The 17,592-nt window shown below is 39.5% G+C and overlaps 3 protein-coding genes across 3 annotated transcripts; all 3 read right to left on the bottom strand.

The window, feature by feature from the left end:
- Window positions 1–475: 475 nt before the first annotated feature.
- LOC143563316 (nascent polypeptide-associated complex subunit alpha-like protein 2) lies at window positions 476–1,280 on the bottom strand. The gene is made up of 3 exons (XM_077050880.1): window positions 1,184–1,280; window positions 1,005–1,123; window positions 476–869 (listed from the first exon to the last, which is right to left on the bottom strand). The coding sequence occupies exons 1-3, from the start codon at window positions 1,275–1,277 to the stop codon at window positions 525–527; spliced, it is 558 nt and encodes a 185-aa protein (XP_076906995.1). The 5' UTR covers window positions 1,278–1,280; the 3' UTR covers window positions 476–524.
- A 5,941-nt stretch (window positions 1,281–7,221) lies between these two features.
- LOC143563320 (uncharacterized) lies at window positions 7,222–7,662 on the bottom strand. Its single transcript, XM_077050883.1, has one exon. The coding sequence runs from the start codon at window positions 7,660–7,662 to the stop codon at window positions 7,222–7,224; it is 441 nt and encodes a 146-aa protein (XP_076906998.1).
- A 661-nt stretch (window positions 7,663–8,323) lies between these two features.
- LOC143563321 (uncharacterized) lies at window positions 8,324–17,090 on the bottom strand. The gene is made up of 2 exons (XM_077050884.1): window positions 16,984–17,090; window positions 8,324–8,729 (listed from the first exon to the last, which is right to left on the bottom strand). Exons 1-2 carry the CDS (start codon window positions 17,088–17,090, stop codon window positions 8,324–8,326), a joined length of 513 nt encoding a protein of 170 aa, XP_076906999.1.
- Between the last annotated feature and the right edge of the window lie 502 nt (window positions 17,091–17,592).

Here is a 17,592-nt window from a genome sequence, read left to right on the forward strand (position 1 = left end):
AAAATGTTTATTTTAATTAAGAAAAAAAAATTTATTTAAAAAAAAACAAAAATTGTTTTAAAATTATAAAAAGTAGTAAAATATATTCTTAAAAAATGTTTTGAAGACAATAATAATAAAATATAACAAAATAACAAAGAAAAAGAAATTAAAAAGGTTTGAATTATATAAATTTAAAATTTGAGAGAAGAGCCTGTTTAATAAAAATGCAAACAGAAACGCCAACAAGAAAGACAATCTTAATGCAATACTCCTAAATTTGCATGTCGTATATATTCAAGTTCAAAATTTACACTAGATCGATAAAATAATAGAAATAATAATAATAATAATAATAATAACCATTAATAAGAAAAATCTAGCCATTAATAAAAAACCAAAAACTTAAAATCAACCAGAAATTTGCACGTCAGTGAAAAGTGAAAATAAACCATGAAAGCATAAAAAGAAAAACATAAATTTGATCACCTAAAATGCAACCAAAACTATTCAATCTTAAAAGCAAGCATCAAACAATTTCAAACTTAATTTGTGACCTCCATGATAGCATGGACAAGATCCCCCTCGCAAGCCTTCAAAGCCTTGACAGCTTTCACCCTCGATACACCAGCCTGTGTCATAACCAACTCGATGTCGTTTGGCTCAACACCAGTCTCATCAACCTCCTCCTCTTCCTCTTCTTCATCTGCCTTGGCAGTTGCAACATCACCAGCATTCGCTTTTGCCATAATTGAACTCATATCGGGCATCCTAAAACGTTGAGCGGCTTGAGTTTGCAAAAGATCGTCCATCTTTGCCTCCCCGAATACTACATATGTTTCAGAATTGGAGCTTTTGTACACATCAGGGTTCGAGATGGAAAACACCACCTGCTGCATCACCATACAAATCATATATTTAAATTAATCACAAAACGACGTAACCAAAAACAGTTGGTTTGGTTGTGTTTTCTCAAAGCTGAATTGAATTAACAAAAGCAAAAGCAAAATTGAATTAACAGTTACCTCTTTTGTTTTCTTGATGGTGACTCTGCTAACGCCAACAACCGCCGTCATCCCGAGCTTCAACATTGCCTTACGATTCTTTTTCTCACTTCTGCTCATTATAGAATTATCAGCCCCACCTGCAATCACAATAAACAATATCAATCATTCATAAAATTCTTTCAAATTTAAACACTAACCGCCTTCTTCTTTGTCATCTTCATCGACTTTAACGTCCTCAATGATTGGGTCCTCTTCATGCTGGTTTTCGATTTCTTCAACGACGGCAGGCATGTTTGATTGATTTGATGATACGTGCGTCAAAGATAGACTAATTGTTGTATTGGATAATAATAATATTAATTTTAATTGGAGTTACTATAGTTAGGGTTATTAGGTTACTGTGGTTTTTATATGGGCCGGGACTATCCCTGTTTATTATAATACTTTGTTATACACGTACGTTAATTAAGATAATTAGGTCCAAAATTTCATTATTAAATTATTAAATCTAACCCATATAATAAAGGAACTACAATCACTAAAGAATTTTATTTTCCCGCCTATACAATATATAGGGTTTTTCTTTTCCCCACAAAACTTTTTCACTATTAGGTTTATCTACACTCTGAATTCATATTCTTCAACCAAGAGTTTTTCATGGTTCATCGGCCATAATTCATTAATTCATTGGTACCAAAGAGGAAACTGAAGTGTATGTTATTGAAAGAGAAAATAGAATTGGAGAGATACCCAGTAGGTTTAAAGAATTCATTATGTTGGAACTATATATTGCATTGATCCTTAACAAATACATGAATGTTACAGAGGACAAAAAAAAAAGATAAATAGCATTTGGTGGCCACTATGGTCGACCATTCGGCATGGATGCTGTCCAGATTTAAATTTGAGGATTAAAGTACGTTTATTTATTCTCTGATTCGATTATTTGTTTTTGTATGTTATTTTGATTGTTATGATACTGATTTCACAAGATTGAAGATGTGATTGTTACTTTATATTTAGTGAGCTTTATGCACTTTATGTTACAAACAATAATAATATTATGGACTTGAGGTTTTTAAAAAGATAGTGTTACATATTCAAAACATTCTTTGTAAAGCAGATCCATGAATGTTGCAGTATTGTTTATTTCAAGTTTTGTTTAAAGTCAACTTACTATTTTTATGTTTAATGAGTTGTGTGTTGGTTTTAAAGCTTGAGTTTGGTGTTAAATTTAAACCATATTATGTTTTAAATCTGATTCGTGTGCTGGTTATTATAAATGCCTCATTTTTTTATTTAGTCGATGAATGTTTTTGTAGTTTTGTAGGTGTTAGTATGAACTGATGGTAGAACTTAGTTTTGTAAAATAGGCAAACATATATTATGCAACAAAATTTTGATAAACAATTGAGGAAAATGCCGGCTCCTGTTGCTGATAAATAATTAGGAACATATTATTTGATCCCTAATTTGCCAACATGATATCATGGCAGTATGCTACCCTTTCTTTGTGTGTTAATGATGTTTAACGTTTTAATCTGTCACGAAGTTACTAAAATAGGAAAATGATCACCTACAAAAACAACTGTCTCAACTTGTATGCGAGAACGGTTATATATGCCTAAATTTTAATTAAAACAATAGAACTTTTTGTGCTTTTCATGGTTCTGCAGCTACAGATGCAACTTGTGAGGGGTCAGGATGACGTTTGTCAGCCATCGTCGAGGTTTAATCGAAAAGCAAACGGGCCAGGAGGTATTGGCAGCACGCGAAGCCGCAATGACATAAGCTTTTCAAAATCTGTTGGCGTATGAAATACAGTTAACTTCTTTATTGTTTGGTATAAATATAATACGTTGTTTATCTTTTGTTTAATCGTATATGCTTATAACCATAAACTTGATCAATAATGGTTATTTTTTTGTTCTAATCTTGCAGGTTAGCAATGTGTTTACTCGTGCCATTGAGTATAAATAACAATGATATGTTGTAACTGAAAGTAAGAAAGAAGTACAATAAATGTAGGATTTTTTTTATTATTCTATGTGCACGGTATTTATTATAAGAATTATTAAAAAAATTTGTTATTATATAAATTTAATTGTTTAATCCGTGTTGTACACGGGTACCTAACCTAGTTAATAGTAAAATAACAACTTTGGTTGTTTTCAAACCATATGGAAAGGACATCCTACAAAATCTAAATCTAAATAATAAATAAACTAGATTCCAAAAAATAATTTTTTTAATCTTAATTCTACAAAATATAGTATCAATTTCTTATATCAATATTTTATTTTAGTTTTTCTAGTATAAGTAGGTTTTTTTAATCTATGTTAAGGAATCTCTGTCAAACACGAATTATAATTTAACTAGAATTAAAAGATCACATAAATATAACGACTAATTATAAGCCCGTTTTTCTTTAATCTTACCTCGATAAGACAAGACATGTTGTATCCAGTTTTATTTTGTATGTTATGATAGCAATATCGTTACATAGATCACATAACTAACTTTTGTACTTAAGACAAACTTGGTTCTCTTGGAAGACCAGTTATGATAGGGTATTTGTAATTAGCAATTTGTTTTGCTATGATCGGTGCAACGACAAAGGGAGTTAGATAACCTCATGCAAATATGACTATTTGTAACTTATCATTAACAACATAACGATTATTTGTAATTGCCTAATTAATAATTCTTATAAATTGTTTACGTGTGAACATGAGCTGCTAGAGGTTCAAGATTTATATAGATAGGCAGGTCATAGTTGGTAAAAGGCTTAACCTCATCTAAACAACATACGACTCTCACTATATTTTACATTGTGCCCAACAATGATTCTTCTAATAGTTTGGTCCAAGTGCAATGTTAATCATATCAAAGAACAACATTTTGTATCGTATGGAAAACTAGCTATATTTTGGTAGTTAATGGACTAGTGACGAATCCAAAAATTTTAGCCGGTGTATGCTAAAAAGGTCAAATGACTTAGTCATCCAGAATGGTGGTCAAGGTAATGAACTACTGAATTTTTATGTACCACTTTATGTTTCATGTCACAACTGTTTGTTTTTTGCAGAGGTGGAAGACCACTATTGCTATTGCAGCCCTCGCTTGAGGGTATAAAGATCCTCTTCCGGCGGGAACTGGGTTTTCGGGAAGAGCCTATCCTTACAAGGACTTCTTCTAACTTTGTGTTTCCTCTTTCTATGGGGCAGTCATTGCCGCCGCGGCCGCTGCCACCTTCCAGCTTTGTTAACCCAAAAGAGGGTAAGCTAGCATTCTTTTTATATTAAAAAAAAACCCTTTTTGCTTCCTTATACTTCGCAAGTAAACGGTCTCATATCGTGCGCCTTCCTAAATGCGGCGGGAAAGCGGCATAAGGTAGTGGGTTAAAAGGCGGTTGCGCCTCCGAGAGGTTCTTCCAAAAGAGCTCCCGGGCATGATGACGACGATGTTGTCCTCCTGTCTGATGTGCCTTTTGAGCCTCATGTCGCTTCTTCGGTGACATTACTAGGTTCATCTGGTGCTGCTGTCGGCGTACCTTTACTCCCAACCACTAGTAGCCAGGCTACTGGAGGCATCCCATTTCCTTTAGTCTTTCAGCCTGGAACTATTCTAGACGCTAGTCCATTCGCCGCCGTCCCAACTCAGGCTATTGAAGGTCTTGTGACGCCTTCAGTTTCCTAGCCTGGAGCCATTGTGGATACCAACGTATCCCATGGTTCGTCAAGTGTCTCCGCCGTGAACACCGGAACGTTCACTGTGCCACACCACATGGGGTTTACGGCGGTGGAAGATGATAAGGAAGAAGAGGAAGTTCCTCTCTTCAAGAAGCCCCGCCTCAGCGGGTTTGTGAAGCTAAGTGGGCTGGTTAAGTCTCCAGGTATCTAAAATCATACATTCTCCTTACCTGTTGGATATCCGTTATCTGATTTACTTTTATTTCAGAGCTCATGAAGGCGCTTGCTGCGACGGAAGGGCAATCTGCTGGAGTGTTGTCTGCCGACATTTCTTTGGCGACAAGCGCTATAATTAGTTTGCTTATGATGACAAGTGTGGGCAACTTGTCTGAGTCGATGCCCGTACTCCAATCGGTGACTTTGCTGATGATGACGGGTGTGGTTGGCCTGTCTAAGGCCGAAACCATAGTGACGTCTTTGCCTCTGAAGGCGGAATTGGTTGTTCCGTCTGAGGCCCAAACTATAGTGTTGATTTTTGAACCAGTGAAGGAAACTATGGATAAGTTTCCTGGGGTTTCAGTTGGGAAGCCAGTGGGCGGGGTATCTGGTCCCAAACATTTGCTGACTTCCTGAAATCCAAGGAGTCCTCGCCACGCAAGACATTTGTTCTTGACGGCGATGAGGATGTTCAACCGCCTCCTTTTGACGTTGGGGCGGTTGTTAGCGGTAAATTTTTTGATTTCATAGGTGGTAGCAGTGGCATGCCGGCAGTGTAACGGGGAATGTAGATTTGAATCCCCGCGATTCCATTGAAGCCAATTAGGCTTACCAACCTAAATGGAAGATTACCCGTGGCGCCAATTTTGAGGATCCTGCCACCTGCCTCAATTTTTTGGAACATGTGTTCCCCCTGGTGAGCACATTGCTCGCAATTTCTAAACCCGTGACAGTTTGGCGTCTGATGCCATTTATGATCATGTCCGGGTTCTCTCTAGTGTGGGCGAGCTTATTCATGATAACGAGCTCTCCATGCTGAGAAGATTGAGGTTGTTGCCTCCATGAGAGAGATGGAACTTGCTGTGAAGAACGGTGAGGAGGCCGCTTGGAGGGCGGGCCGGGAAGTAGTAGAGAACCGCCAGGCTCAGGCTGATGTCGAAGGGAAATTTTCCAATGCTGAGGCAGTCTATCCATGAGTGCGCTGAGCGCTATAAATAGTTTCAGGCGGTGTGCAATAAGTCTAATGAAGATCTTGCTGATGAGCGCAGCCGGGCTCATGCTGCAAAGGAAGCCGCTGCCAAGTACGAGTGGGAGAACGTTAATCTGCGCAAGCAGATTGACGAATTAGAGGCTGAAGCAACATTAAGGAATGCGGATACGGGGAAGTTGGTTGATGCGATCGCCACTCGTGAGCTGACTATTAAGTCTCTGACTGCTTAGTGTGCCGCTGCTGCCAACGACCGCAATTGGCTGCGAAGCAAGCAATCCACAAGGTATTTCCCTTTTCCTTTTACTTATTACATTTCTAATTCTGTACTTAAGATTTTTCTTTCAGATTTCCCAACGCATTATTACTGACGATGATATGACCAAGAGCGTTGGCGGTCTTGTCACTGCTGCGCAACAACTGGGGCACAAGTCTGGTTTCCAGGAGGCGGTAACGCATTTGCGGGATCACCTTCCTTTTGAAGCTTATGTGCTCCATGGAATTGATGTAGAAGCGGAGTATCAAGCTGCTGAGGTTGAATATGATACACTCTCGTTCCCCATCTTGTCTGTCATTTCTCAATATGCCAAGGAGGAGGATTGTCTGAAGTTGCTGTGATGATGTTGTAGCGCCGTAGGATCCAGTGGAGGTGAATTTGGACGACATCGTTGATTATGAAGTCTCTCCCCTCGTGGATTAAATTTGTATATATTAGTCTAGGAGTACTTAGACTTCATATTTTGTTTGGCGGATGTTGGTATCCACTTTTTGTAATACTTACTATTAATTTAATGAAAAAGGACTTTCTTGAATCGTGTCCCGCTATATACTTGTTTCCCATTTTGTTTTGCTAAGAATGCAGGGTATCGTTTTCATTCATTGTCAATGGCTCTTGGCCCGTTTTTACCAGATGAACTCGATTTACATGTAACACCTTCGCAGCTACGCTGCGTTCCAAGTTCTAGGGAACGACGAGCCATTGAGTTGCATCAGCGCATACACGCCTTTGCCTAGGAAATTTTCTATTAGATAAGGTCCTTCACATGTTGGTGAAAATTTTCCTTGAACGTGCGCTCTTGATGCGTCGTTGTTGTGAAGGACGTAATCTCCTGCATTGAACTTGCAGAATTTTACTTTTGCATCATAATAATTCTAAAGTTGGCGCTTGTAATTCTGTTCAAGCAATGCGGCCAACTCCCTTCTTTCTTCCAGAAGCACTAAATCTAGGCGCCTTTGCCTTTCATTGTTGTTTGGTAATAGAATCCTTGGGGACGGTAAGCTAAATTCTGCCGGGATCATTGCTTCTGTTCCATAAGTCAGACTGAACGGTGTTTCCGCATTACCTGTGTTTTTTTGTGTGCAGATGGCCTGGTCGATCCATCCTTACTTGTATCCTTCCAACCATCATTTTTTTGCCATCAGCGATGCTATGATTAGCGCGTTCCACTTCGCTATTCCCTTGTGGGTGTGCCACATAAGTGAATGTTTGGCTTATGTTTAACTCTGCAAGCCAAGCCCTAATGCGCTGATCCGTGAATTGTGTTCCGTTATCGCTGACCACGTTCATTGGAAATCCAAAATGACATATGATGAATTCCAAAATGAATTTCTTGATGATGGCGGCGTTGATTATGGCCACAGGTTTTTCCTCGATCCACTGGGTGAAATAGTCTGTTACAACTATTAAGAATTTCTTCCGCCCTTGCTCTTCAGGGAATAGACCTATTATGTCGATTGCCCATTTCTGAAATGGCCACTCAAACGTCTCTGGTATCATCATGTTTTTTGGCTAGAAGGTATTTGGTGCATGGGGTTGGCATGCACTGCACCGGCGTATTTATTTTTCTGCGTCCACGTGCATGCCAGGCCAATAGTATCCTGCATTCATAATTTTGCCCACTACCATTCTTGGGCCTACGTGAATCTCACAAATTCCTTCGTCTATTTCTCGCAACAAGTAGTTAGCGTCCTGCGGATCCACGCATCGGAGGAGTGGTCCTAGGTAAGATCGCATGTATAAAATACCATTTAGCAACTTATAATTGAGGGCTTTGTGGCGTATATTCCTAGCAAGTTCCTTGCTGTTCGGTAGGAAACCTGATGAAAAAAAGTTGATGATTGGGGTAATCCAGCTGGTCATGTTTGTGGAGATTACACAAACTTCTCTAGCAGTGACGTAGGGATTTGCCAGGACTTACACCCGAACATCCTTCACCAGGTGATCGAATCTGACCGATGCCAATTTGCTGAGGGCGTTTTCTTGTTTATTTTCACTTCTCTTTATATGTTTGATTTTGCATGTAGTGAAATTCATCATCAGCGCTTTAGCCTGCACCAAGTATGAGGCCATCCTGTCATCTTTTGCCTCATATGAGCCCTCAATCTGGTTTGCCACTATCATTGAGTCAAAATGGGCTTCTAAATGCTTGGCTCCCAACCTTTTATTCTAGACCTGCCAAAAATGCCTCGTACTCTGCCTCATTGTTCATGCTTTTAAAACCTAGGCGTATTGCGTACGTGAATTCAAGGCCATCTGGGTCTTTGAGTTTCAATCCTGCACCTGATCCTTTGTCATTGTATGCCCTGTCTGTGTACAGTTGCCAGACTTGTTCCCTCTGGTGTTGGGGGGGATCTCTTTGACATTTGGCTTCTCGTGTTGTCGGCACTTCTGCCATGAAGTCCGTCAAAACTTGTCCCTTGATCACCGGTCTTGGTTTGTACTCGATTGCGTATTCTCCCAATTCTATTGCCCATTTGGCTAATCTGCCTGAGAGCTCTGGCTTGCTTAGCACATTTTGCAGCCGGTAAATGGTGAGAACATGAATTGGATGTCCTTGGAAGTATCTCCTGTAACATCCCAAATTTCAAATAAAAACATTTAATATATTATTTGTTCTATGGAAAAGTTTACTCGAGTTAGTAAATAAATAATATAATAATGAAGGAAAGACAAGTAGGCTAAATAGATGGAAATTAATCATTGACCAAAAAGGAAAGATGGGCCTTAGGTCTCTGGGCTTAGGGGAGTATAAATACCCCCTTAAACCCTGAATCTTTCCATTTCCATCCATCTTATCCATAATATTCCCTACACACCTTAAAAACACACACTTAAGCAAAATACACCTCCCATAGCCGTCTGCAATCATCCTAGCCATAAACCGATCATAGTACCTTAAATCTTCGATCATGCAAGCAAGCTAACAAGTCCAAGATCACGCGACAAGCTAACCGTAGTCGGAGGGAACCATAAAGGTATGTTCTTGATCCTAAAGGTTACGTTTTTATGAACGAATAATCATGAACTCAAACCTAGAGTAGATCGGGTCTAGACAAACCATAAAGTTGCAAACTTGATGGTTAAATAGACTTAATAGACCTATGGTTAGATACGGTTCATGAAGGAAACCCTAGATGTAGCCTAGAATGTTTTAAATATGTAAAGTTTAAACTTTATACTAAAAAGGGGCTAGATCTTGGTGATGAACTAATAGGGGGTGCAAATGATTATGAATGGTAGAAAAGGTTGTAGAGATTAATGAAATGGGTACCTAAAGCGGGTTAAGGGTGTTAAGATAGGAAATCAAGCTGAAAGCATCAAACCTAGGCGTTCTCGGTCAAACCTGGGCGTTCTCGGTCAATACGAGGGTTCTCTGCCTGGAGTTCTCGGCCATCCCATTTCTGTTGGGTTTGGGCCTGAACCCAGCCGGGTCCGAATGCTTTACTGGACAGTTGGGCCTGGTCTAAATTAAAGTCCACAAGTTGCTAAGCCCTTGTCTAAATTAAACAAACAAGCCCAATTTAGAAAATACATTGGTTAACTAAATACCAACTTAATTAATTATACGACTAATTAACACACACACACACACACACACACACACACACACACACACACACACACACACACACATATATATAAAACTGTTAGCCGGGCACAATTAAAGAAGGGGATAACGATTAACGGTGAACACAACAGGATCCATGTGAGTTTCGAGCCCCATTTCTGGGTTATGTTTTTTGGGGCTGTGTCCATACTCGATGTTTTTGTTAATACATTTATCCTAAGTGATAAGTGTATGCCTTATGCGATTATGTGAAAGGTATGAATGATTGCTACTTTTAACTCTGTGGTCGAGCTTGCAGGGATGGTTTATGCAAACCTGGCTGCGGATGATGTTGTGGTGGAAGAAGAAAAGAAAGATAAAAAGTGGGTCAATCATGTCAAACGACCCGGTACTCAGTTGTGGAACTCAAAAGATAAGAAACAGAAGGTATGGGAGAACATGTCGTGCAAGAGTTGTGGCAAAGCACACGGTGGTGACTGCAGGTGGGTTAAGGGTTCGGACGTTTGTTATAAGTGTGGAAAGATGCATGCAGGGGAGTGCAGAGTTGGATCAAATGTTTGCTATAAATGTGGAAAGGCCGGTCATTATGCTCATGAGTGCAGTGCTAAGCCTGCATGTTACAAGTGCGGTAAGACGGGCCACCTTGCTAAGGAATGCACTGAGGGCGAAACTGGAGGAAGTGGGAAGAAAGATGCTGAACCGACAAGACCAAAGACCAGAGCATACTGACGTGAGGTCGAAGACTCACTCAAAAATAAACCAAATACAACTAGTTAGATAGCGGTAGCGGGTATCGAACACAGGGATTTTGTGGAAAATGCGTTATTAAGTAGCACAGTAATTACTCTATATTAAACTAAATGCACAAATTAAATTCAATGATTTGGTTGTTTGATTTGAATAACAAAAATAACTAAAGCAAATAAACGAGTTTTAATCAATATGAGAAAATATGTCTTCCCTCGGTTTCAGGTTTTCATGAATGTTACAGTTAATGTTTAAACTGAGATGAACAATAGATAAAGTTCGTGTTTATGTAAATGATTGTGATAAGTGAGGATCAAGTACTTGGATTATATAACGCAAGGTAATCACTCAAAAACCAATTAGTTTATCCAACCCTATATCCCTCCCGATTAATCTCGATTACTTAAAGCACCAAGAACTGACAGTTTAGAACACAAAATTGATAAACTAACAATCTATCAACCAATACACAAACACCATAATAACAAAATCAATAAGATCAAGTATTATCTCAGAAATTGTCTAAACATTCAACCAAACAAACATAGTAAACCTTACAATCCGATGGAAAACACGAAAGAGTTTAGCTGAGCATGATTCGGTTCGTCATCCCTTTAATTATAATTGTCATACGAATTAAAAAAAAGTGTCTAATGATTACCACACTCACAATTGATCAATACTCTCCAAAAATCGCCCTTGGGTCGTCTCTAGATGAAAATATGTGATAATCATCCCAAAAGCCGTCCAAAATATAAGTAAATATGGCAGTTACGAAGTGCAACGATGCGTCCACCATAAGTAAGCCCTACGGTAGCTGTTAACTGCCTTACGCCAGTCTTTTTACTCCAGCACTCACCGTAGATTACGGTGGCTACCGTAAGCTACGGTGCCTTCAATTTTTTTCATCTTGTTTTCTTCATAATTCCTTCATTCCAAGTCCGTTTTCTTCACCGTTTTTGCCCACATTCTCGTAATTCCATCTTCTACTTCTCATACCTGCCATTATAAGAGTAAACGTACTTATCTAATTCAACAAGATAAACCGATTAAACCCATAATTATTAACGAACTTAAACCACTTAAGGGTTGTCCCATGGACCACCCGTCACATACATGCTGACCCAAGAACAAGCTAAGCAGATTCCTGATGTCGTGACAGGTACGTTTCTAGTAAATGCTATTTCCGCTTCAATATTATTTGATTTAGGTGCGAACAAAAGTTTCATAGCCACGCCCTTAAGTAGATTAGCTAAAACAAAATGTTGCCGAGTGTCCGAAATTTTTATAGTAGAAACCGCAAATGACACTTCGGTTAAAATAATAAAAATGGGTAAGGACTGTAAGATAGAATTAGAGGGACATGAGTTCCCTGTTACCTTGTACGTAATGACCTTAGGAGGGTTCGATGTGGTTTTGGGAATGGATTGGTTGTCTGAGTACGAAGCTCAGATAGTGTGTAAGAGTAGGATGATAAGGTAAAGTCCTTGGATGGTAGTGCGGTGATGGTTTATGGTTAAGGAAAGTTCTGCGCTTAATGTCATTTCGATGATAAAAGCCGAGGGTTTGTTAAGGCAAGGGTGCGGTGCCTACCTGGCGTATGTTGTCAACGCTACGATAGAGACGAAAGAATTGTAAGATGTTCCTATTATGTGCGACTACCAGGAGTTTTCCCAGAGGAACTTCCGGGGTTGCCACCGGAGCGAGAGATAGAATTTCAGATAGATTTAGTACCAGGAGCCCAACCCGTCGCGAAAGCACCTTACAGTCTAGCATCTTCCGAGATGAAAGAATTGATGTCCCAACTGCAAGAACTCCTCTACAAGGGTTTTATTAGACCAAGTGTTTCCCCGTGGGACGCGCCAATGTTATTCGTGAAGAAGAAGGATGGAAGCACGAGAATGTGCATAGACTATCGCGAGTTGAACAAACTTACGGTAAAGAATAGATACCCTTTGCCAAGGATTGATGATCTGTTTGACCAACTGCAAGGTTCAATTTGGTTCTCACAAATAGATCTCAGACTGGGCTATCATAAGCTAAAGGTAAAAGAGGCATACATCCCTAAAACAACGTTTCGGACGTGGTATGTAAACTACGAGTTCCTCGTGATGTCATTCGGTCTAACGAAAGCCCTCGCAGCATTTATGGACATGATGAATAGGGTGTGTCGGCCGATGTTGGATAAATCGGTAATCGTCTTTATTGATGACATATTGATTTATTCAAAGAACGAGACTGATCATGCTTAGCATTTGAGAGAGGTATTGGAGACTCTGAAGGAAGAGAAGTTGTATGCTAAGTTTTCGAAATGTGCGTTCTGGTTGCGAGAAGTGTAATTTCTAGGTCATGTGATTAATCCTGAAGGGATTATGGTGGACCCAGCAAAGGTTGAGGCGATAACGAATTGGAAGACTCCATAGAATCCGACTGATATACGAAGCTTCTTAGGGTTAGCTGGCTACTATAGGAGATTCATCGAAGGTTTCTCCAAGATAGCTACACCATTGACCAGTATGTCCCGAAAGACGGTAGTATTCAGTTGGGATAAGTTCCAAGAAGAAACTTTTGAGGAATTAAAGAAAAGACTCACACAAGCTCCAATCCTTGCTCTACCCGATGGTGATGAGGATTTGGTTGTCTGTACTGATGCTTCGTATCGTGGGTTAGGTTGCGTGTTGATGCAACGTGGAAAAGTGATAGCTTACGCATCTAGACAGTTGAAAGTACATGAGAGTACTTATCCGACGCATGATTTGGAGCTAGTAGTAGTAGTGAACGCTCTTAAGATTTGGAGACACTACTTGTATGGTACTAAGTGTACCATCTACACCGATCATAAGAGTTTGAAGTATTTCTTCGAGCAGAAAGAACTGAATATGAGACAGAGAAGATGGTTAGAGTTGATTAAAGATTATGATTGCGACATTAAGTACTATCCTGGTAAAGCTAATATGGTCGCTGACGCTCTAAGTCGTAAAAATGAGGAAGTCCTTGCAACAGTAAAGTCATACCAGCTGATTATGAATTCAAGTCTTTTTGAAGAAATCATCAAAGTACAGTCAGAGGTGTTAGTAGATGAAGGGTTAGTGAAGAAAGAGAGAGTTTACGGCCAACAAGATGAGTTGATGGAAAACACTCATGGCGTTAAGACTAGATTTGACCGTATGTGGATTCCACGCCATTGAGATCTTAGAGGTCGAATATTAGATGAAGCTCATAAGTCAAGATAATCGATTCATCTTGGAGCTATAAAGATGTACCATGATTTGAATAGAGACTACTGGTGGCCAGGAATGAAGAATGAGGTGGTGGATTATGTTAGTAAGTGCTTAACTTGTTTACAAGTCAAAGCCGAACATCAGAAGCCTTATGGGAAAATGCAACCGCTTGAGATACCTGAATGGAAATGGGAACACATCATAACTAAGCTATCTCGTACAGCTAAGCATCATGATACCATCTGGGTGATTGTGGACCGTTTGACCAAGAGTGCTCACTTTCTGCCTATACGAGAGGCTATCTCGTCAGAAACGTTAGCAAGCTTGTTCATAAAAGAGGTTGTATCTAAGCATGGAGTACCATTATCAATCATGTCCTATAGAGATACACGGTTTACTTCGAGGTTTTGGAAGAAGTTCCATGAAGCTATGGGAACGAGATTAAACATCAGTATCGCGTATCTTCCTCAAACAGATGGCCAGTCTGAAAGGATGATCCAAACCCTTGAGGATATGCTACGTGCTTGTGTTTTAGACTTTGGTGGAAGTTGGGATGATCATCTGTATCTGGTAGAGTTCTCCTATAACAACAGTTACCATTCAAGTATTGGATGCCGCCATTTGAAATGCTTTATGGAAGAGGTTGTAGAACTCCCGTATGCTGGGGGAGATTGGTCAGAAAGAAATGGGAAGCCTAGAAGTTGTTCAAGAAACGTCTTCAAAGTTCGATCAGATTAAAGCAAGAATGAATGCTGCTCAAGACAGACAGAAGTCGTATGCTGATAAGTGGCGGCGACCGATTTTGTTCAACGTTGGTGACAATGGATGCTCAAGGTCTCGCTTTGGAAAGGAATCATCCGATACAGAAAGAGAGGAAAGTTGAGTCCGAGGTACATCAGGCCGTTTAAGATTATAGATCATGTGGGTGAAGTATCCTATAAGCTGGATTTACCCGATGAGTTAGAAGGAATTCATTCAACCTTCCATGTTTCTCATTTAAGAAAATGCCTAGCCGATGACACGTCGCACGTGCCATTGATGGACATTGAGGTTAATGAACAGTTGAACTACATTGAACAGCCGATTGAGATAGTGGATCATAAGGAAAAGCAACTTCGTCATAAGGTTATACCCTTAGTGAAAGTGATATGGAAGCACCGCAAGGGATCGGATGCCACTTGGGAAGTCGAGGAAGAGATGCGCAAGTTTTACACTAATCTGTTCATGTAATAGGTAGGTTTCGGGGATGAAACCTCTTTAAGGAGGGAAGACTTGTAACATCCAAAATTTCAAATAAAAACATTTAATATATTATTTGTTCTATGGAAAAGTTTACTCGAGTTAGTAAATAAATAATATAATAATGAGGGAAAGACAAGTAGGCTAAATAGATGGAAATTAATCATGGACCAAAAAGGAAAGATGGGCCTTAGGTCAATGGGCTTATGGGAGTATAAATACCCCCTTAAACCCTAAATCTTTCTATTTCCATCCATCTTATCCATAATATTCCCTACACACCTTAAAAACACACTTAAGCCAAATACACCTCCCATAGCCGTCGACCATCATCCAAGCTATAAACCGATCATAGTAACCTTAAATCTTCGATCATACAAGCAAGCTAAAAAGTCCAAGATCACACGAAAAGCTAATGGTAGTTGGAGGGAATCATAAAGGTATGTTCTTGATCCTAAAGGTTACGTTTTTATGAACGAATAATCATGAAACTCAAACCTAGAGTAGATCGGGTCTAGACAAACCATAAAGTTGCAAACTTGATGGTTAAATGGACTTAATGGACCTATGGTTAGATACGGTTCATGAAGGAAACCCTAGATGTAGCCTAGAATATTTTAAATCCGTAAAGGTTTATACGTTATACAAAAAAGGGGCTATATCTTGGTGATGAACTATAGGGGGTGCAAAATGATTATGAATGGTAGAAAAGGTTGTAGAGATTAATGAAATGGGTACCTAAAGCTGGGTTAAGGGTGTTAAGATAGGAAATCAAGCTGAAAGCATCAAACCTGGGCGTTCTCGGTCACACCTGGGGGTTCTCGGTCAATACGAGGGTTCTCTGCCTGGAGTTCTCGACCATCCCATTTCTGTTGGGTTTGGGCCTGAACCCAGCCGGGTCCAGGTGCTTTACTGGACAGTTGGGTCTGGTCTAAATTAAAGTCCACAAGTTGCTAAGCCATTGTCTAAACTAAAAAAACAAGCCCAATTTAGAAAATACATTGGTTAACTAAATACCAACTTAATTAATTATACGGCTAATAAACATATATATATATATATCAGTTAGTCGGGCACAATTAAAGAAGGGGATAACGATTAACAGCGAATGCAACAGGATCCAGGTGAGTTTCTAGCTCCATTTCTGTGTTATGTTTTCGGGGCTGTGTGCATACTCGATGCGTTTGTTAATACATTTATCCTAAGTGATAAGTGTATGCCTTATGCGATTATGTGAAAGGTATGAATGATTGCTTGTCGGTACGTGAACGATCTTCAGATATTGCACGTACTGTCAGGTTGTAATGCTATGTATAATGTAAGTATGATATGTATGCTTATATGTATGAATGTTATAAAGTAAATAAAAGAAGGTTAATGTATGGTTGTACGGTACGAAGAGGGAATCGAACCCTATTAATATTCGAGAACTAGGGAACCGAACCCTACTAATATTCGAGGAAAGAGGGAACCGGGCCCTAATTATACTCGAGGAAGGAGGGAACCGGGCCCTAATAATACTCGAGGAAGGAGGGAACCGGGCCTCAATAATACCCGAGGAAAGAGGGAACCGGGCCCTAATAATACTCGAGGAAGTAGGGCGTAATGCTCTTTATAACGAAATATATGAAGGTAAGTAAGTATGAATGAAAGTATGTAAGTATGAATGTATTGTATGATGTATGTTTAACTAAACTCACTCAACGTAGCTGACTTTTAGTATGCACGCAGGTGAGTAGGATGAGACAACTCGCTTGAGGGGAACACTTGGCATTGAATAATAGGCTGGCATCGGAAGACCCAAGACGTTTATTAGTTATGTTTTAAAGACAGTATGTTTATCAAGACAAGTTATGGATTAATATGTATGTTTTATTGAAAGTTTAATATTCCGTGAATGTTTTTATTAACTCTGATTATTAGAACTATGTTATTGAGTAAATCCAATGTCCAAATGTGAGGCACCGGTAACGGGGCCTTACACATCTTCGCAACCTGCACGCCGCTTGAACTAATGCCAATACTAGTTTTTCCAAGGTGGAGTACCTGGTTTCCGCATCTGTTAATGTGCGGCTGATGTAATAGATAAGTTTTTGAAGGTTATCTCTATCTACTAGTACTACCACGCTGATTTCTCTGTCAAACGCGGCCATGTACATTATTAGCTGTTCTTTGGGCTTCGGTGCCGTTAACATTGGAAGTTCTACCAGTCGGGCTTTGATTTCTCGAAACTCACTTTCTGCTTCAATCGTCCACCGAGACTGTGTCTTTTTGAGGTAGTTTCTTAAGGTCCAAACGAACAGGAAGGATTTATCGGCATGGTTTGACAAAAATCTGTTCAACGCAACTAACCATCCGTTCAATGAATGCACCTGCTTTATGTTTGTGCTTTATGTTTGCTGGAGAGGGCATTTTGACGGATGCTCCAATCTTTTCTAGATTCGCTTTGAATCCTCCATTGGTGACGATGACCCCCAAGAATTTTTCTTCTTCCACCCCAAATGAACACTTTCCTGGGTTAATTTTCATGCTTATTTTTCGTAGTGTCTTGAAGGTTTCTTCAATATGTTTCAACATAGCTGATTCGGCATCACTCTTGATTACCAAGTCATCCATGTAGACCTCCAAGTTTCTCCAAATTTGATCTTTGAATTC

The sequence above is a fragment of the Bidens hawaiensis genome, unplaced genomic scaffold (genome assembly GCF_021521415.1).
Source record: "Bidens hawaiensis isolate Kalapana, Puna unplaced genomic scaffold, B.hawaiensis_p1.1 tig00021361_1, whole genome shotgun sequence".
Taxonomy (NCBI): Eukaryota; Viridiplantae; Streptophyta; class Magnoliopsida; order Asterales; family Asteraceae; genus Bidens; species Bidens hawaiensis.

What these genes read in the sequence shown, in the direction of transcription:
- LOC143563320 (XM_077050883.1), bottom strand. Translation starts at nt 7,662, where the DNA reads ATGATGATACCAGAGACGTTTGAGTGGCCATTTCAGAAATGGGCAATC.
- LOC143563321 (XM_077050884.1), bottom strand. Translation starts at nt 17,090, where the DNA reads ATGGCCGCGTTTGACAGAGAAATCAGCGTGGTAGTACTAGTAGATAGA. An exon ending in TTAACAGATGCGGAAACCAG is followed by an intron (nt 8,730 to 16,983) that starts GTACTCCACCTT and finishes GGGATGTTACAG; the next exon opens with GAGATACTTCCAAGGACATC.
- LOC143563316 (XM_077050880.1), bottom strand. Translation starts at nt 1,277, where the DNA reads ATGCCTGCCGTCGTTGAAGAAATCGAAAACCAGCATGAAGAGGACCCA. An exon ending in AGATGACAAAGAAGAAGGCG is followed by an intron (nt 1,124 to 1,183) that starts GTTAGTGTTTAA and finishes TTGTGATTGCAG; the next exon opens with GTGGGGCTGATAATTCTATA. An exon ending in CCATCAAGAAAACAAAAGAG is followed by an intron (nt 870 to 1,004) that starts GTAACTGTTAAT and finishes GTGATGCAGCAG; the next exon opens with GTGGTGTTTTCCATCTCGAA.